Here is a 20703-nt window from a genome sequence, read left to right on the forward strand (position 1 = left end):
TTCTGCTCATTTAGCTTTGGTGCTGCAGAAAAAATGTTGAGGCACTGTGTGGAGGATTAATGACTGTAGAGAAAACCCCTGCTGTTTTTCTTTGGCATCATAATGGCTTAAATGTTATTGACACTTACGTAAACAAACACGTGTAAACACCAGTTACATCACACAGTACACGGACATGACCTCGATGATTTTTGCTGACCTTAATTATCATGACAGACCTACTTAAAATTCAAAATACAATGGAACAAATGTCTTTATTTTTGGAGTTATTGCTCACATTTAGAATTTATCATCACAATAATTTATCATTTAATTAATACCAAGGTGTTATGGAAGTTATCCAAATGAGCCTCTAAGCATTTATTACAACATTTCAACCAAAAAAAACAACCATTTCAGTGTTTATCAGGTTTATTGCAGGTGAGTGAAAGTTATTTTTTATAGCATGGTTAGGCAACAGTGGGAAAAAAATACACTGATCTGTGGCACGCGCACAAAAAAAATGCTTTGTTACTGTTGGGGTTTTTTGCTTCTTGAAAGAAAGGCCATTTCCTTTGTGGGATTTCCTCGTGCTGAATGCTCTACAGCCGAGTCTGTTCATTTATTTTCCGGCCAGCTGTTCGTACAGTTTGGGGACGTAGTCGTCCCACTCGGCCTGGTAGCAGGTTCCAGCCACCGGAGCTCCCAGGTTGTATTTCTGCCTGAAGCTCTGGATCTTAAACTTGCCGCGACCGTCTCCGGAGCGGTTAGTGAGGACGGTCTCGGTGCAGGACAGGCTGCCTGGCTGCTCGTACACCAGCCACACGTACCTGTGGAGACCTGAGGGGACAGAGAGAAAGGATTTAAAAGTGTAAAATATTGATGCCAGCGTGCAGATACGTGCCAAACTTTAAATGTAATAACAGTCCTCTGAAAACTTTTATTTTATCTTGACATATGCTGCATGTGTTGTCACAAACAGGTCAGTTTAATCAAAGTAAATATGAAAAAATACAGCCTCGGGCGCTGTTTGTTAGTCAGTTTTAAGGCTTTCTGACAACCTGCAGACTCCAGGATTCAGACACTTTACTTATCAAGCAAAGCACAATGATTTGTCTTGAACTTAACCACAAATTTGGGACGTTTTGCAAAACAGGGACACAAATCCATCACATCTTACGCTGATCAAACACTGCATTTAACTGGTTAAAAGGAAAACTATCTTTCTCGTTTAATAGTGCTTTCTTAAAGCTTCTTTCTCTCTTACCGGTGCCCTGGGGAGGACCAGAGCCCACGTAATCAGACATGACGCGGCCAGAGGACACATCGTTCCCCTTCATGTTGATCACCAGAAAGTGGTGCCACTCCCTAAAGTGAAAGGCAAAAAAAGAAAAAGAAATCTTTGACACAAAGGAAATTAGACCCAGGTGCCACACCCTTAGATTTTAGTGATTTTGTACTTATAGCCCTTATCATTTTATGGTTTTATTACAAACCCAAGTGTGTTATTTTTACTTGAATTACTCACAAAATTCTGTGTTAAATTATTTCTATCTTGTATTACTGTATTATTGTGATTTAAAGTTTATTGAATTTCAAATTTGTCAGCAACACAAACCAAATCACAGATAACATAATCACTGAAGAACACCAGAAAAAAGAGATAAAGAATGAAGAAAACGAAGAAAACTTTGAATAACACCAAAAAACTAATTCACAAGAGCACTAGTGAATGACAAATGAAGGTGAATCAGGATTTAAGTTAATTTATTAATATTTTATTATTTTCTATTGTCGTCTCTTATATTTTAAATATTCCTTTATTTATTTTTGTTACATTATTTTATTTCATTTTATATATTGTTTTTAATGTTTTTTATTATACATGACTATGTGTGTGTGTGTGGGTGTGGGTGTGGGTGTGTGTGGCTGCTCCTCTCACCTAAAGTCGGGTTTTTGCCTGCTGGGAGCGTCAGGGTCAGTCAGGGCCAAAGTGTACAGCTTGCTGGGGTCGCATCCCTCCCACTCGATGCAGGTGGGCCGATTCTGCACCTGCACGTGAACACAGGTGAAAACTATCAGAAGTGTGAAGTGAAACTGACATTTCTGAGATTTTGCAGCTTTGACGCTCATTTGAGGGCGGTGTTCGCCGTCCGCATTACATAAGCCAAAGCATTGTTTGCAAACACGCTGACACCAAATAATTAATTACAAAGCACTGTTTGCAAACACGCTGACACCAAATAATTAATTACAAAGCTTTATTTGTTCGAGGAAATGCGTTATTATTTTGTTGGGAATCTGCAAGCTTTCACTCTGATGCAGGAAAAAAGCTAAGTTAGCACAGTTGTTAGCGCAGTTAGCCAACATTAGTTCGCTCACTAACCTGTGTTGGAGTGAGCACTTTACCGAGCTCGCTGATTTCCACGGAGCCGTATTTGATCGTCAGAGGCTGGGCAGGCTTATCCTCGACCTCCTGCAGGGCGAGACGCCCGGTCCACTGGCTCAGGTCTGTGGGCATTTTCACTTGTAGTCCGGGTGCAGATACGCTGACTGTACGGCGACAAGCACTCACACAAACTGCCACCAGTGGTGCGTTCAGGTGCTGCTGGGAGATGTGGAGACCGGTGGAGAAGTTGTGCGTTGGGCTCAGATGTTTTTGAAACTTGTGCAAATATTATAATTTCTGTCAAAAATAATTGGAAGAAGGTACGAATAGATCTGAAATTTAGGGAAAAAATATATTTAGAAATAATATATAGTAATAATAAAATTGAAAAGCTTAATAACTGTGAAGTTTGAGGAGCTGTGTTCAGGTAAATACAAGTATCGGACTCAGTATACGCAATATCTAATTACTAATTATTAATTACTTATTATAATAATGATAATAATAGTAATAATAAACTATTTTCTGGACACTACCCCGTATTTTTTTATAATTATTATTATCTTCTAATTGTGTATCTGTCTCTCTCTCTCTTTTTTCTGTTCTCTTTTTTTTATTCTTATCATATAAAAATTCGAATGTATTTTCTCATCAATTAAAAAAGGTATACATTATAATTAGGAAAAATAAAGGGGAAAAATAATACTAATAATGTTTATGATGATGACGATGATGATAATAACTTAGTCTAATATACTACTACTATAACAGTACACTACAGTACTACACTACTACAGCTATTCACAATAATAATAATCACGCATCAGGTTATAATGAATAAGAAAAGGTGTTACTGTCCCTTTAACCAGGTGAGGTCAGGGTGTGTTTTATTCGTGCCAAAGTTTCCGGATCAGCATGCTCTAGTAAACAAAGCACGTCCGTCAAATCTGCAGCGAAGAAGAGTCAGAAGTCACTCTGTGTCGGACTGGTCACCTCTGAGAGGCGGCGGTGCTTCATAATGGGCGGACTGGTGTCCAGTGTGTCGCTGCGCCCTGCAGACAGGCTCACACAGGTGGACTAGTCAGACAGGTTTGGAGTTGAAGCTCTTTTGTTCACTCGGTTTGAAGGCGATGTAGCTATTTGCAGGAGTTATCATGAAGATAGTCGCGACTTTAACGCTTCTACACCTGAGTTTATGTGCGACAGGTGAGTTTATGACGTGGACACACGGTCAGGTGAGACAGGTGAGTGTGTAAATCCGGCTAACATTGATTCATTCTCTCTCTGTGTGTCTCACAGCTGCAGTTTCGGGGAGTGACTCCACCGAAACGGCTCTGACAGCCGCACCGGGCGACACCGCGCTACTTCCGTGTTACGCCGTCGGTAACGTAACACCGACTGTGACAACATGGATGAAAAACGGACAAGCGCTCGTGGCAGGTGGGGAGTCCTCACCTGGCCCCTCAAAAAAGAAAAATCTCTGGACACGATAAATCAAACGTTCCGCAGCCGCTGCGTCTTACAACACTTTTTTGGTATTTATTCATCAGGACATTTTTATGACAAATTTGAGTAATTTGATACTTTGAGACACAAATATCATGTACATACAGGTACGCTTCTAATAAATGTGACGGGTGAATTTAATTACTGAGGGGAGGGTGAATCATGGTACTCGACACGTGTATCGTACTGATTTCTCTGCACTGGCAGCCAATGTGAATAATAATACACGTGACACGTGAACTCCAACTCCCAGCAAGCACAAAGGGCTTCACGGGCGGGCTGGGGGGGACTTGTACTTTGTGTATAGAAGGATTTATGGAGAGCTTTTACTTATTTTCGTATTGTATTTTAACTGTCACTCAAATCAAAAAAAAGAATTTTTAAAGGCGCTTTTTTCCCTCCCCCCTCCTCAGATCGTATTTGAGGCTCAGTCATGTATCAATGGGATTCTCATCTGATTTTTTTCTTTTTTTGCTTTACACATCTCCCAAGCTGTGTATTTTCTTATAAACCAGAACAGTATGATGCTTTATTATTGCATGCACTTTAATTTTTTTTCCAGGTTAAAAGAAAGCATGAATCTGTCAGAGCTTTTAATTATATTTGTAAATAAAGTGCTCATCACACAAACTAACAGCTGTTTGCTACATTTGTCCGATATGAAAATAACGATACACTTTAGTATTTTAGGTTTTGCTTTCTTGTTTCTTGTTTTCACATTTGCAACAGTTTGGAGGTTCATTTTGACAACACGCTGCTGCTGAAAGGCTCTGATCTCTGAAAACATGGTCGGTCAAGTATTCAACATTTTTAAAAACATTGCTTCTACAGTTAAATACTGATACTTTTTCGAGCATGAAATGGTACTACTGTATTGTACTTTTTCTTTTTTCCAGTGGTTATAAATAGTACTAATAGTAAAATCCCTGACAAAAGAGAAAGTAAAAAGAAAGGGAAACTAACAAATCCTCTTCTTGCATTGCAGAGCTGGTGAGGGCGAGTCGAGGCAACGGTATAAAAATTAAAGACCAAGTTGTTGGCGAGAACAAAGGTCATTAAAGGTACGTGGATAAAAATGAGCAAAGTTCAGGTCAATTACTCCTCATTTCCTACTACAATACTCATATCCGAACCGTGCCACTTAATGGTTTCTTAAACAGTTATCATACCGTAGTATAAAATGATCATTTATTTTAAAAAAAAACCTTAATAGATAATAATAAAGCTCTGGAATAAATACAGACACTAAATTTAGATGTCTGTTCTTTCAGTAAATATGTAGGTTTATTGTACCTGTTAACAAACTTACAGTAAGTCTTTTATTTCCTGCAAACTCCACTGAAGTGCTGAATGTAACCACGTTCCAAAATGCTCCTGGCTCCTGTCACAGTATCTACTTTGCTGGATGATATATTTCCCCAAAAATAAAAGTGATAAACAATATTATTTTAATTTTAAGACCATTTTAAGCCACTGTTATGATATTATAGAATAATGAGCAACTAAAACCTTTCAAAGAGCAATTCACTTTTAATTCTGGAGAATATTCGGACTTGGAAATTGAAATCTAAGTATTTAATTTCGACATATCCCAGATATATATAAAACAAACGTGTTTGTGCGGGTGACACAGATGAGAGGAATGTGGCAGCACGAGTAGGAGTGACAGCAAACATGTCTCAACAGTTTGTTTTTCTGCTCATTTAGCTTTGGTGCTGCAGAAAAAATGTTGAGGCACTGTGTGGAGGATTAATGACTGTAGAGAAAACCCCTGCTGTTTTTCTTTGGCATCATAATGGCTTAAATGTTGGTGACACTTACGTAAACAAACACGTGTAAACACCAGTTACATCACACAGTACACGGACATGACCTCGATGATTTTTGCTGACCTTAATTATCATGACAGACCTACTTAAAATTCAAAATACAATGGAACAAATGTCTTTATTTTTGGAGTTATTGCTCACATTTAGAATTTATCATCACAATAATTTATCATTTAATTAATACCAAGGTGTTATGGAAGTTATCCAAATGAGCCTCTAAGCATTTATTACAACATTTCAACCAAAAAAAACAACCATTTCAGTGTTTATCAGGTTTATTGCAGGTGAGTGAAAGTTATTTTTTATAGCATGGTTAGGCAACAGTGGGAAAAAAATACACTGATCTGTGGCACGCGCACAAAAAAAATGCTTTGTTACTGTTGGGGTTTTTTGCTTCTTGAAAGAAAGGCCATTTCCTTTGTGGGATTTCCTCGTGCTGAACGCTCTACAGCCGAGTCTGTTCATTTATTTTCCGGCCAGCTGTTCGTACAGTTTGGGGACGTAGTCGTCCCACTCGGCCTGGTAGCAGGTTCCAGCCACCGGAGCTCCCAGGTTGTATTTCTGCCTGAAGCTCTGGATCTTAAACTTGCCGCGACCGTCTCCGGAGCGGTTAGTGAGGACGGTCTCGGTGCAGGACAGGCTGCCTGGCTGCTCGTACACCAGCCACACGTACCTGTGGAGACCTGAGGGGACAGAGAGAAAGGATTTAAAAGTGTAAAATATTGATGCCAGCGTGCAGATACGTGCCAAACTTTAAATGTAATAACAGTCCTCTGAAAACTTTTATTTTATCTTGACATATGCTGCATGTGTTGTCACAAACAGGTCAGTTTAATCAAAGTAAATATGAAAAAATACAGCCCCGGACGCTGTTTGTTAGTCAGTTTTAAGGCTTTCTGACAACCTGCAGACTCCAGGATTCAGACACTTTACTTATCAAGCAAAGCACAATGATTTGTCTTGAACTTAACCACAAATTTGGGACGTTTTGCAAAACAGGGACACAAATCCATCACATCTTACGCTGATCAAACACTGCATTTAACTGGTTAAAAGGAAAACTATCTTTCTCGTTTAATAGTGCTTTCTTAAAGCTTCTTTCTCTCTTACCGGTGCCCTGGGGAGGACCAGAGCCCACGTAATCAGACATGACGCGGCCAGAGGACACATCGTTCCCCTTCATGTTGATCACCAGAAAGTGGTGCCACTCCCTAAAGTGAAAGGCAAAAAAAGAAAAAGAAATCTTTGACACAAAGGAAATTAGACCCAGGTGCCACACCCTTAGATTTTAGTGATTTTGTACTTATAGCCCTTATCATTTTATGGTTTTATTACAAACCCAAGTGTGTTATTTTTACTTGAATTACTCACAAAATTCTGTGTTAAATTATTTCTATCTTGTATTACTGTATTATTGTGATTTAAAGTTTATTGAATTTCAAATTTGTCAGCAACACAAACCAAATCACAGATAACATAATCACTGAAGAACACCAGAAAAAAGAGATAAAGAATGAAGAAAACGAAGAAAACTTTGAATAACACCAAAAAACTAATTCACAAGAGCACTAGTGAATGACAAATGAAGGTGAATCAGGATTTAAGTTAATTTATTAATATTTTATTATTTTCTATTGTCGTCTCTTATATTTTAAATATTCCTTTATTTATTTTTGTTACATTATTTTATTTCATTTTATATATTGTTTTTAATGTTTTTTATTATACATGACTATGTGTGTGTGTGTGGGTGTGGGTGTGGGTGTGTGTGGCTGCTCCTCTCACCTAAATTTCGGGTTTTCCCTGCTGGGAGCGTCAGGGTCAGTCAGGGCCAAAGTGTACAGCTTGCTGGGGTCGCATCCCTCCCACTCGATGCAGGTGGGCCGATTCTGCACCTGCACGTGAACACAGGTGAAAACTATCAGAAGTGTGAAGTGAAACTGACATTTCTGAGATTTTGCAGCTTTGACGCTCATTTGAGGGCGTTGTTCGCCGTCCGCTGCACCTGCAGACGCGCTGTCAGCATTACATAAGCCAAAGCATTGTTTCCAAACACGCTGACACCAAATAATTAATTACAAAGCACTGTTTGCAAACACGCTGACACCAAATAATTAATTACAAAGCATTGTTTGTTAGAAGAAATGCGTTATTATTTTGTCGGGAATCTGCCAGCTTTCACTCTGACGCAGGAAAAACGCTAAGTTAGCACAGTTGTTAGCGCAGTTAGCCAACATTAGTTCGCTCACTAACCTGTGTTGGAGTGAGCACTTTACCGAGCTCGCTGATTTCCACGGAGCCGTATTTGATCGTCAGAGGCTGGGCAGGCTTATCCTCGACCTCCTGCAGGGCGAGACGCCCGGTCCACTGGCTCAGGTCTGTGGGCATTTTCACTTGTAGTCCGGGTGCAGATACGCTGACTGTACGGCGACAAGCACTCACACAAACTGCCACCAGTGGTGCGTTCAGGTGCTGCTGGGAGATGTGGAGACCGGTGGAGAAGTTGTGCGTTGGGCTCAGATGTTTTTGAAACTTGTGCAAATATTATAATTTCTGTCAAAAATAATTGGAAGAAGGTACGAATAGATCTGAAATTTAGGGAAAAAATATATTTAGATGATAATAATGATAATAATAGTAATAATAAACTATTTTCTGCACACTACCCCGTATTTTTTTATAATTATTATTATCTTCTAATTGTGTATCTGTCTCTCTCTCTCTTTTTTCTGTTCTCTTTTTTTATTTTCAACAGTTTGACATATTAGTCTTGTCAAGCTACGTATTGCCTTTTGGAAATAAGTCAAATCAATTTGATCAGTTTCCAAAGGTTTAAAAGCATATGAAAGGCATGAACACAGCACAAAAAAAAACCCTGATTCAGGTCCAAAAGATTAAAACATCTGTATCCAAATAATGTTTGTGAATAAGAAATCAATTTTAAATCAGCTAAATCATAATGATAATATCTTGTAAATTCCCTGTTTTTCAGTAAATAACACCTGTAATAAATCTCATTGGTAGAAAATTACTAATTTTATTATTCGTTTTCACCACAGTATTGATAAATTAGGAGTAACATATGATAATAATCATTCATAAAGTCAAGTAGTGTGTAGATAAAGTCTGCTCTACTAAAACAAATTTCCGAGCAATCTGACTACACGTGAACGCCACAAACTGCACCAGCCGCTCTGACCACTAGAGGGCGCTGTCGTCACTCTGTATCCTGGATCGTGATTTGCTAAAATTTCTGTCAATCAAATCACCATCCTGCTCTGGTCCCGCCTCCAGCTCACATGCGCCATTAACACACTTTCTGTTTCTAGACTTCCCATTTTTAGAAACTGGGTTCTGACTGTGAGATAATTATTTCATTAATTTGAGAATATTTTAGCAAATGATTGTGTCACCTCCTCAATAAGATGCAATATTTTTATTCATTTATTTAAAGTTTAAACTTATTATTTATTAACAAACACACATGCACACAATGGCATTATATACACTAGTAAAACTGAACATGTCAGGGGTGCATTCAAGGAGAGAATAAAAATCAAAATATAGCCTCTTAAGTTCGTGTGAAATTTATCAAAAACACTGCTTATCTTTAGTCTTTGAGGCCTTTTATTGTGGTGCCATATTGGTGAAGCCCCTATAAGAACAGCTCAAAATCTGGTCTGGAGTCCGCCCAGCTCTTCTGGTGGACGTGAAATCTGCCCAATATTAAAAGCAATTATTTTTGTATTTTAAAAAAAAGTCTCTCTCCACCTCATGACTTGTGAGACACATGAAAAATGTCTTTATTCTGCAATTGAATTGTTTGTCTTTTCCTGCTTAGAAAAAGTTGAACATCTACCCAGTATATTCTTGATAACATACAGGTATAAAACAAAGGGATAATAATATCAATGATGATGACTATGATGATGATTAATAATAATAATAATAATAATAATAATAACAATAATATTTTTCATTTTCTTTATTGCAGAGGTTCATTTCTTCATGCCTCAGAACACATAAAAATAATTTTGTCACATTAATTCTCTATGTTGTATGTGATATTCGTACAAAATAAGAAAGTATTTTCTAAACAATTTCAAGACAAGAGCAATAAATTATAATGTGGACAAATAAAGGGATAATAACATTAATAATACGAACAATACTTATTATTAGTATTCTTATCATATAAAAATTCGAATGTATTTTCTCATCAATTAAAAAAGGTATACATTATAATTAGGAAAAATAAAGGGGAAAAATAATACTAATAATGTTTATGATGATGGTGATGATGATAATAACTTAGTCTAATATACTACTACTATAACAGTACACTACAGTACTACACTACTACAGCTATTCACAATAATAATAATAACGCATCATGTTATAATGAATAAGAAAAGGTGTTACTGTCCCTTTAACCAGGTGAGGTCAGGGTGTGGTTTATTCGTGCCAAAGTTTCCGGATCAGCATGCTCTAGTAAACAAAGCACGTCCGTCAAATCTGCAGCGAAGAAGAGTCAGAAGTCACTCTGTGTCAGACTGGTCACCTCTGAGAGGCGGCGGTGCTTCATAATGGGCGGACTGGTGTCCAGTGTGTCGCTGCGCCCTGCAGACAGGCTCACACAGGTGGACTAGTCAGACAGGTTTGGAGGTGAAGCTCTTTTGTTCACTCGGTTTGAAGGCGATGTAGCTATTTGCAGGAGTTATCATGAAGATAGTCGCGACTTTAACGCTTCTACACCTGAGTTTATGTGCGACAGGTGAGTTTATGACGTGGACACACGGTCAGGTGAGACAGGTGAGTGTGTAAATCCGGCTAACATTGATTCATTCTCTCTCTGTGTGTCTCACAGCTGCAGTTTCGGGGAGTGACTCCACCGAAACGGCTCTGACAGCCGCACCGGGCGACACCGCGCTACTTCCGTGTTACGCCGTCGGTAACGTAACACCGACTGTGACAACATGGATGAAAAACGGACAAGCGCTCGTGGCAGGTGGGGAGTCCTCACCTGGCCCCTCACCTGTCGGCGGGGAGCGCCTCTCAGTGCTGCATGATGGGAGTCTGAGCATCAGGGGGGTGACACCTGGAGATGAGGGCACCTACACGTGCAGCTCCACACTGCCGGGCAACAACATCTTCCACGCACGCGTCCTGCTGCGAGTGGCCAGTAAGTTAATACTCATGTGTCCAGTAACGACGAGACCACAGCGGGACTTTTCTCCAGTTTCTTAAAGCAGCTTTTCCAGTAGAAATGTCCAGAGCTCAAACTGGTTCTTCAACATGACAGACACCCGGAAACAGGTGGCTACAGGTGTGATGGGTGACAGAGAGCAGGGCACGAGCGGAAAATAACACTTAAAGCTGCTTTTTACATTATTAATCAATGATTAAGTACAGACCGAAATCATTTATTAATTAATCAACTGACAGAAGTGTAAATATATAATGTTTATTTATATTTTGTATTAACCGGCCAGCACCAAATGTCATTAAATGTTGATATTAAGGTTATGACATTTCTATTTAATTTTTTAATTGATGGTGAGTTGCTTTTGATTCTTTTCTTTTACTCTCATTTTTTTCTTAAAGTATTTATTGCTAAGTAACAGACCATCTATTTCTATTTGTTAATTTATTTTCGAGAATGGGGCTGTTAAAATAAGATTTTCTTCTGCCTGCCCCTTTTCCATCACAGGATGTAATATAGCAAATAACTTGTAATTTTATTTTAAACTGTCTGTTTCCATGAGTGGAATAAAAATAAGTTAAAGAACAGGTTAAAAAAAACCCAAACTGAATGTTTTGGGGTTTTTTTTTGCTGTCGGTTAAACAAACAAAGCAGTTTGAAGACGTCTTTTCGGGTATGAGGAAACCGTGATGAGTATCTGTTGCTCCTTTTACACATTTATAGAACAAACTCTAAAAGAAAAGATTATTCAGAATGGAAATAATTGCTAACTGTAAGTGCTGCTTCTGCTTTCTTCAGGCGGTCCAGAAAATGTAGCTGTGTCAATCAGTCCCTCCACTGCCTTGTCCAACGGGACACTCATTGTCCATCGGGGTTCCAGCGTCTCCTTCAACTGCTCCGGCTCGTCCTACCCGTCTCAGCAGCTGACCTGGACCTTCACGGGAGCTTCGTCCAGCAACGAGTCGCTGGCTTCAGGCTCCGGACCCTGGCTCAACCTCAGGATAGAGGACATTCAGCCCAGCGCTCAGGGACTTTACAGCTGCAGGGTCCACAACAACGTGTCTCATCAGGCAGCCAACACGAGCACACAGCTGCTAGTTTACTGTAAGTACCACCAGACCAAATACAGCTGAAGTGTGATGTAGAAAAGTATTTATTTTATTTTTTTTTTATTAACTGAGTTACACTTTAGAAAGGGGAGCTGGAAATGGTTGACCTTTTTCCAAGCCATGAGAAAACAGTGAAGAGCAATATTAATTTTATACATATTGTATAGCAATGTATTTAAAGCAGTGTTTTTTTAAATATATTTAAGTACAGGTGTCAGTCGAAACCTGGGTAAAATACCAAAATACACTTTTTTCAGTACCTTTCTTTACAAGATTTAAATGTTGCAACAACAAAAAATGCCAAACCTGTCTTTTTTAATTCAGCAAAACAAATCAGTGTTTAATAAAGTCTTAACACAAGCAAGAAAAAATACATATAATAGGCTTTTTTTCTATTTAATTGCTATTTTATTTGCTGAATATCTGAAAAGAAAAAGATGACAAAACATGCACACAGAAACACAATTATTTTCCCCAAACGGCCAGAATCAGAAATATCCTCAGTCTTAACTTTGTGTACAAAACACCTCAGTAATAACACACTTCTTTCAAAACAGTTATTTAAAATAAAAATAAATAAAAAGAGAGGAAAACCTAACCTTAACACATTGAAATAACCAAGTTGTAAACCTCATCCCAAGCCTAAAAAGGGACAAAATTAATTATTATGATGAAAATCAGCATAGTGTTATTAGTGTTACCTTGATAATTAATTGACCTACATTAAGGCTTCATTATTTTAATTCAGTACATGACATATTCTCAGAGCGGCTTTTTCCAAAGACATAATAGAAAGATTGAGTTAAAGGTGCAGTAGGCGATGCTAACCCAAAACACTGTGTGTCAGTATCTCCTAAGTCATCTAGCTGTTAATTACTTTTCTTTAAATGGGAAACAACATGACTCATCCTGAGCTACGCAACACTATTTGCTACACTCCCACATCCTGGTCCATGATGCAAAGAGCTACAGCTTCTTAGTAATGAAATGTGAATAACATAGTAGATATTAGCTTGTTAAGGAGCACGCTGACAGGAGGAGAGGTGAATTTGTTTGCATGGTGAGTTCAAATATTCACAATCTTTCTCCAGAGTCACTGACTGACAAACAGTGCAAAATAACACACTTTTTTTTAAATATTAAATAGGCAACGGAAAAAAAGCTGAGTTATCATTCAGTAGCAGCAGAGACAAAGACGAGTGAACGTCAAAAAAAAAAGCTCAAGCAAATATTTTCAGACCGACAGCACGAAGATATCAAGTCAATGTGGTATTTTCACTGTGATGTTACAATAATTTCGTCTGTGTGGCTTCTGTTATCAAAATAAGTTTTATCTGCAGGACATCAGATAACAATGCATTGAATGGACGTCCTGAATTCTTAACACACACACACACACACACACACACACACACACACACACACACACACACACACACACACACACACACACACACACACACACACACACACACACACACACACACACACAGAGTTTCCTGTGGTCTTGCTGACTTCCGAGAATTACTTGCACTTATCTTACAGGAAGGAAAGCTCCAACCAGTCTTTCATGAATTTACATTGTAATGTTATTAAAAAACGCTTGTCGATGATGCACGGCCTCGTGGTTACACATCGTATAGATTAGATGACACTTTATTCTGAAAGCCCAACAGCTTCTTGAAATTTACAAAAAAATGACTGATACCTAAACAGAAACAAAGGTATTTATGGCCTTGCAGTCAGTGGTCAGAGATCCAGTTGAACATCCAAAAATTTGTCGGTGGGGTCGTGACCTCTGACTCACCTTGTAGAGAGAATGACACATATAAGCAGAGTCCTGTGGCTCTTTGCTGCACACTAATCCTGTCAATCTTCAGCTGTCCTATCCATAAATATCAGTAAATATTTATTTATTATAGTTTATTTGATAGGGACAATGCCAATTAACATAATCCAACTTTAGCCTGTTACAAATAAACTGTAACTGTTGTTTCACATATAGAGATTAGAACCTTTGGTACTTTCCAACTCCTGTCAATAATGTGCATACAACAACAGTTATGGTAAAAAAGGAGACAAAAAGGTAAATATTTACATCAAGTTTAAATAGTAAAAAAAAAAGACAAATATCAAGGTTACATACACGTAACATCAGCTATAAGACATTAGAAAATACTTTAAAAAACTCACAACTTTGATTTTGCTTCGGCCAACGTTTAGCACTAGAAATCTTAATATTTTGTGTTAATTTCATTTTGGTTTAAAGATAATGAATCTTTAAGACTACTAAAAGACAAGGGTGAAAAATACAGGACGAAATAGGATCGCTACTTTTAGGGAAAAGAAATTATTAATGAGCTTACTACTACTTTCCCTCATTTCATCCTTTATGCTTCAATACTGAAGGGCAGGTGCATTTATTTTACTTTTTATTTATTGGTTTATTTGACAACAAACATAGTGGCAAATTCGAAAACTTTGCATGTGGGGCTTCTAGCTAAGGCTAATTTGCACCTGCTGTCCCTGGTTGGGCTTTTCTATCCGAGAATAAAACAGAACAGAAACAAAAAAATATCACAAAACATCACATCCTAAAACATGCGTCATATTAGGCACATAATAAATAGTCACATTAACATATTTCATGATCAGTCTCCGTGTAATTAATGCACGTGCAGTGACGAGACTCCCAAAGAAGCTTGATATTTAGGTGAAAGCCGTCAGATTACACAGATGCTTCTGTATTTTTTTTCTGTTTTCTAACTGATGTTTTTTTGTGTCCTGACTAGATGTCCCGGACAGACACCCTGAGTGTATGTGGGCGCCAGCACAGGACGCCTCTCACATCCACTTCAACTGCACCTGGTCCGGAGCGTATCCCACCCCGACGCTACGCTGGGGGAAGGACGAGGGAGACCAAGGAGCGGGCTGGAAAGGGCACATTTATGCATCGGAGGTGACGGACCACCTGTCAGTGATGCTGAACCGCTCCGTGCTGGCCGACGGGGAGACGCTGAGGTGCATGACCCAGCACCCGGCGGTCGCTGCGGGGAAAGAGAAGCAGTGTTCGTTTACCCTCAGTAAGCATGACGCGGTGAAACGAGCCTCTGAACAATCCTGAGACGTGCAACCGCTGAATCTTTTATGTGCTTTCCACTTAAGAGCCACGCTGACGCTCTGACAGTGAGACTGTCGACAACGTTTACCTGCACTCAGTTTTCTTAGTGATCACCTTGCTTTCATTTAAAGGGCCAGGTCATCGAAATTATGAAAAAGAACATTTTCTCAGCAGCCAGCAGTTGAAAATAACCAGGTTTCTGTCTCCACACCGGCCCAGTTGTTAAAAAAATAACATTTAAACATTTTAACGGCAGCTTCAGTAGAAACAAAGAATTATTCCACATAAAAACGTTCTGCAGTGAGTTTTTTTTAGATTATTCAGTGCGGCGTTTAGACATGCAAATAATTGAAAGCAATGGGCTTAGAGTTGGTTTAACTCCTGAAGCTTCGAGTCTGAGAGTTCAGAGTCCATCCCAGTGCAGCTGAAGTCAAAAGGATTTTATTTCAGGTGTTGCACCAAATTCTGTGACCCATCTGAGTCCATGACCCGACCCCCGACCCCTGAACCCTAAACACTCAACAACTCACAAAACTCTGATTTTTAGAGGGAATCTGGCACTGGATCACAGATTTCAGCGTCCCCGTCAAAGCCTTTGAGCACCAAATGCATTTTTAGAAATAGACTCCGAAACTTTTGTCCATTATTTAAATTTTCAAAACAGGTTTGATTATCTGGATTTTTTTGCATCTGTCTCTGAATGTGTTTGTGTTTGTCCCGAGCTGACATACAGCCAGACAATTAATCGAAAAACTGTGAAAAACTCCTATTTTGATGCAAAGAAGCAAAATGACAGGCAGCTCCAGACGTTCCACTTTTCTGTATTTTCACGCAGTAAATGACATGTTAGGGCGAGCTAATCTGAGTATGTATGGCTGCATGGCAACGAAAATCTTAGTGGAGTATTAAGTTTCATAAACGGATCAGGAGGAATTTTGTCTTTTCAGAGTTAGGGGCGAAAAACAGCGTATGTTTTCATGTAAATGTAGTCCTTTCTTTCGGAAAATATTGCTGCTTTGTTTTAAAAATGAAGTTTTTCAGTGCTGCAAACACCAAAACCAAATCATTTCTATACTCTCTGGTCAAACGAACCTCCTCCCCTGTAGGCCACATGTCCTGAACTCCAGTCACGACATATAAGATCTGTTTCTCGTTTGAAGCTTAACCCTGAGCTCCATGTTTGATCTCATAACTTCTGTTCTCATAATTAGATTTTAAGGAGTGCTGCTAAGTGAAACAGCCAAGGAGACACAGTCGGTGGAGTGCCACTGAGGACACAGTGCTGCATGCAGGACGTGTGGATAGTGAGTCACGCAGTAGTGTAAGGGTTATCACAGGGCGGGACGGCACAAAGGACGAGTTGACGCAAAGTGTGTGACACTTTATAAGCCTGCATGAGCTCGTCTGCATTCCTCGCTGTTTATAAAGCTCTGAGGTGCGTCTGTCGATTAACGGTTTGACTCCCACTGCGGCCAACTAGTATAAAAATAAAAACCCTTACTGCACTGACTCTTTGGACAAATCATGTCTGCTGTCCAAAACCAGTTCAATGTTTTTCCCTCTCTCTCCCAGAGCCTCCGTACCCTGAAGGCGAGCCGATGGTGACGGCGCTGGAGGCGACCAGCATAACTCTGACCTGCACCGAGTCCGTGTCCATCCCCCCCGCCGACACCACGTGGAGGAAAGGGCTCGAGCAGGATTACATTGTTCCAGGTTCGAAGTACATCCTGTCTGAGCAAGGCCCCGTCCTCACGCTGACCATCCTCAACATCAGCAAGGACGACGAGGGCGTCTATTTCTGCCGCAGCGAGAACCCCCTCGCCGTCCGCGTGCTGGAAGTCTACCTGACCGTGAAGAGTGAGTCAGGGACGAGAGGGAGGGTTATTGCATGTAAAATATTTTTAAAAAATGTAAAATATGTAAACATAACAGAGCTTTAACGTCAGAGAGTTGAACATACAGTTCTCACCACATATGAATGGACCGCAGATTTAAACAATAAGCCGCTGCAGGTGTGTATTCCACCCGAGGAATGCTGATAAACCTGCTGCTCCTCCCTTTTTCTGCTCCGTAAACGTCTCCTGTCGCGGTGTTTTGTCTCGACAGCCTCCTCTGCGTACACAGGAGCCATCATCGGCGTCTTCATCGCGGTGCTGATCGTGGGATCGGCCGCAATCGTAGCCAAAACCATTTACTCCAGCCGACACCGGATTTGTCTGGGTAACTTCTCATTTATTTGCATAACGAGCGCAGAAGTTACAAATACATGCATCAAAATCACTCTGCTCCAGTTAACCCTTTAACATCTGGATCAACATCATTTTCCTGTGATGCATTCAGATGCATTTAACATGCAGTTAAACCTCTGACGACTGAGAAAATTGGTTTTATTTTCTTTTGAAAACATGGGGGGAAAGACAATGAGAAATTTCCTGCAATTTGCAAAAAAAAAAAAAAAATAGTAAAAGGTGACAAGAAAATAACCTGAAAATTAGCTGTGGGGGATAATTAAATATGATCAAAAATATATATTGTATTATATAATACAATATTTATAAATAATAATAAATAATGCCCAGATAATTATATTTATAATCCTCATAATTATTTATTCAAAATTATGCTACAGAAATTTCACTTTATTTTATTTTAGTTTTTTTTACACTTTGTTAAGGTTCTTTCAATTTTGTTTTTTACTTTTTTTGTTAATCATTTTCAGATAATTTTCTTACTTTTTTACTAGTTTCTTGCTAATGTTTTTTTCTTGTTAAGTAGCTTGTTGTCATCTTCACAAGCTTTTGAAGGAAATCAAGCCAATTTGCTCACATTTTAAAAGGTTAATCTATGTCATGCTCATTTTTTGCTCACATTACTGCATCTGTAATGTTGTGCATGAAAACTGACCAAAAACCAAAAAGTCAAAATCATAAAAATCCAGTAATTCTTACATTTTTTGTCCATATTTTGTTTCAGGAAATGGCTTTGGGTGAGTATCTTACATTTACGTATCTAATACAAACTGCATGCTTGTTTTACACCTTATACATTAAATTAAAGGGATTAAAATATTATTGAAGCTAAATTTTAATGAATTTGATTTGATGCAACAGTAAACATAATTTTTGAGTCTCTTAATAAAGCGGCCCAGATACCAATTCCTGCACTTATTATGGCCTCAATAGACCAGAATGCAATGCTGCTGCAGTAGTAAAGGACTGGTTAAATGTTTTTAAGTTAGCCTAATTTTCCAAACTTTGAAATTAAACCAGCCTCCAGCTTAGCATTTTCATTAAAACCAAAATAAATCAGATTGATTTTTGTCCTGCATTGAATGAATCCTACAAAAACCACAATCATCTGAGAAAAATACAGAATTTTAGGGATCGCGGGCACCTTTTAATTTGGTCACTTTTCAAGTATGAATGCTTTACATTCTCAAATGCCTCCTAAATGTATTTGGAAATCGGACACAGATGCAAAATAACTCCTGGGATGCGTTTTCCAACAAAGATTTTAAATCTTCAGTCTTAGATTATTATTATATAGTCCCTGACCTGCAGATACACTCTAAAATCACAATTCGATTTCTGCTCTCCAGCCAAATGGAGGAGGACAGAGGAGACGTGCTGAGTCTGGTGGAGTCAGACGACGAGCAGATCTTTCAGGATGCCGTTCCCCGGCTGCCTCCGATAACCAACGGACGCCACACAACGCTCGTCCAGATACATCGAATCCCATCGAGTACGACCTCATCGCAGCAGTTTACAGTGATTTAATGGTTTGTAAATGAGCCATTAAGTTTTTTGTTATTTCAAATTGTCCTTTTTGGTTTTTTTTAGGTGATAATGAGGATGCAGAAACTGCTGACACAAGTCCGCAGCAGCAGGAGGACACTGCACAGACTGAAGAGCCGGCGGATCTTGTAACATTTTAGGTATTGGGTGTTTTTAGATAAATGTTTTATTTTAGGTAAATAACATTTACTCCCAGCGACAATGTGAACAGAATCGGTGTAAAAGCTAAAAAAAAGTAATCATCTTTTAATTTGTTATTTTTTTAAACAGGGTTTTGAACTTTTGTAAGCTTATTTCTATGATTGATTTGTTTGTACAGCGTCTTAATATGTTGCTCTGATATTGAGATTTGTTCAGTAAATGAAGCTGTTTAAACAAAATGTGATGTGAGAGTGGCTTCGCTCATCCGAAAGTTATGGATTTACGTGCATCCCCACCCTATGCTGAACACACATTAACAGATCAGCTGTGACTACCCCGGTAAAGAATTCGACTCTGTACTGGAACCAGTTTAAAAATGTGGTGGAGTCACTTTGGCTTTCGAAACATCCCACACACACGAGACAACTGACGGTTTTCTTGCCTTTTTGAAGTCATCTACATTCAGTCATTTTTAAATCTGAGTATGAAATATTCTTTTTTTTGACTCAGTCTTCCTGTGTTGTCAATATAAAACATTTGGGGAATTCTTAAATATTCAAATAATGATCTGAGAGTGAAATCACTGGCAATCTGCATGTAAAAATGGAGCCGTTTACTCAGCTAACAGTCTAAGAAAATGGTGTCATTTGACTGTAATTCAGCCTTAAACCTCCTAAGTTGCAAATTATCCTTTAAATATACTCTTGCGTAGCTTTTTAAAGCTAATTAAATAGAGCTCCCATTATTAAATAATTACTCGATCTCCAGAAAATTATTCAGCAACTATTATGATAATTTATTAATAATTTATTATTCATGCAAAGATGCCAGACATTCACTTCTCGTTTATCAGGCTTCAATGCTTTTCTTTGTCTTCTGTGATTGTAAATTGAATGTCATTGGATTTTGGGACAGAGCATCAAATAAGTGACAATAAAATAAAATACAAAGTTTCTGAAACCAAAACAAAAGAAATACAGTGTCTGAAATAAAATAAAATACAAAGTGTCTGAAACAAAAGAATACAAAATGTCTGAAACAAATAAAAATACAAAAAAAATACAAAGTGTCTGAAACAAAAAAAATACAAAAAAATACAAAATGTCTGAAACAAATAAAAATACAAATAAAAATACAAAGGGTCTGACACAAATAACAATACAAAAAATACAAAGGGTCTGAAATAAAATAAAATACAAGTGTCTGAAACAAAAAAAATACAAAGTGTCTGAAAGAAATAAAAATACAAAAAATACAAAGGGTCTGACACAAATAACAATACAAAAAAATACAAAGGGTCTGAAATGAAATAAAATATAAAGTATCTGAAATAAAATACAAAGTGTCTAGCAATAATAATGTTCAAAAGGAAATAGTAAATAATAATGTTTTAAAGTAGAAGTTAAAAAAATGCACATGGAGTTTAAAATTGTACACTAACATAAGCACAGAACTACTGCACTTAACTTGCACAAAATGCAATATATTCTAAAAGCTTGGTACTTTTTTCTGAATAAATTGAATGTTTTGAGAGGAGCCTTTAATTCAAGGAGGCACGATTAAAAAAAACAACTATCTGAGCTATTTTATTTATTTATTTATTTATTTATTTTTATAACGACATCACACGAG

General features: G+C 38.3%; 3 protein-coding genes and 1 long non-coding RNA gene across 4 annotated transcripts; 2 read left to right on the forward strand and 2 right to left on the reverse strand.

The window, feature by feature from the left end:
- Positions 1–235: 235 nt before the first annotated feature.
- LOC121944459 (phosphatidylethanolamine-binding protein 1) lies at positions 236–3734 on the reverse strand. The gene is made up of 5 exons (XM_088076453.1): positions 3597–3734; positions 2366–2604; positions 1922–2031; positions 1247–1347; positions 236–819 (listed from the first exon to the last, which is right to left on the reverse strand). Exons 2-5 carry the CDS (start codon positions 2498–2500, stop codon positions 602–604), a joined length of 564 nt encoding a protein of 187 aa, XP_087932579.1. The 5' UTR covers positions 2501–2604; positions 3597–3734; the 3' UTR covers positions 236–601.
- Positions 2612–4504, forward strand: LOC148189694 (uncharacterized). Its single transcript, XR_015776373.1, has 2 exons — positions 2612–3574; positions 3668–4504. It is a non-coding gene; the product is annotated as an uncharacterized LOC148189694 (long non-coding RNA).
- Positions 4505–5802: 1298 nt separating this feature from the next.
- Positions 5803–8183, reverse strand: LOC148189695 (phosphatidylethanolamine-binding protein 1-like). The gene is made up of 4 exons (XM_088076452.1): positions 7957–8183; positions 7489–7598; positions 6814–6914; positions 5803–6386 (listed from the first exon to the last, which is right to left on the reverse strand). The coding sequence occupies exons 1-4, from the start codon at positions 8089–8091 to the stop codon at positions 6169–6171; spliced, it is 564 nt and encodes a 187-aa protein (XP_087932578.1). The 5' UTR covers positions 8092–8183; the 3' UTR covers positions 5803–6168.
- A 1946-nt stretch (positions 8184–10129) lies between these two features.
- On the forward strand, positions 10130–19310 carry vsig10 (V-set and immunoglobulin domain containing 10). Its single transcript, XM_042488234.2, has 9 exons — positions 10130–10477; positions 10571–10885; positions 11705–12010; positions 14808–15098; positions 16709–16993; positions 17243–17356; positions 18110–18122; positions 18735–18877; positions 18976–19310. The coding sequence occupies exons 1-9, from the start codon at positions 10426–10428 to the stop codon at positions 19068–19070; spliced, it is 1614 nt and encodes a 537-aa protein (XP_042344168.2). The 5' UTR covers positions 10130–10425; the 3' UTR covers positions 19071–19310.
- Positions 19311–20703: the final 1393 nt, after the last annotated feature.

This window comes from Plectropomus leopardus, chromosome 4 (genome assembly GCF_026936395.1).
Source record: "Plectropomus leopardus strain MGB_pleo_1.0 chromosome 4, ASM2693639v1, whole genome shotgun sequence".
NCBI lineage: Eukaryota > Metazoa > Chordata > Actinopteri > Perciformes > Serranidae > Plectropomus > Plectropomus leopardus.

Coding starts and splice junctions, on each gene's coding strand:
- LOC121944459 (XM_088076453.1), bottom strand. CDS start 2,500: ATGCCCACAGACCTGAGCCAGTGGACCGGGCGTCTCGCCCTGCAGGAG. Junction 2,032..2,365: donor AAGTGCTCACTCCAACACAG/GTTAGTGAGCGA, acceptor GTTCACGTGCAG/GTGCAGAATCGGCCCACCTG. Junction 1,348..1,921: donor AGGCAAAAACCCGACTTTAG/GTGAGAGGAGCA, acceptor CTTTCACTTTAG/GGAGTGGCACCACTTTCTGG.
- LOC148189695 (XM_088076452.1), bottom strand. CDS start 8,091: ATGCCCACAGACCTGAGCCAGTGGACCGGGCGTCTCGCCCTGCAGGAG. Junction 7,599..7,956: donor AAGTGCTCACTCCAACACAG/GTTAGTGAGCGA, acceptor GTTCACGTGCAG/GTGCAGAATCGGCCCACCTG. Junction 6,915..7,488: donor AGGGAAAACCCGAAATTTAG/GTGAGAGGAGCA, acceptor CTTTCACTTTAG/GGAGTGGCACCACTTTCTGG.
- vsig10 (XM_042488234.2), top strand. CDS start 10,426: ATGAAGATAGTCGCGACTTTAACGCTTCTACACCTGAGTTTATGTGCG. Junction 10,886..11,704: donor CGTCCTGCTGCGAGTGGCCA/GTAAGTTAATAC, acceptor TGCTTTCTTCAG/GCGGTCCAGAAAATGTAGCT. Junction 12,011..14,807: donor CACACAGCTGCTAGTTTACT/GTAAGTACCACC, acceptor TGTCCTGACTAG/ATGTCCCGGACAGACACCCT.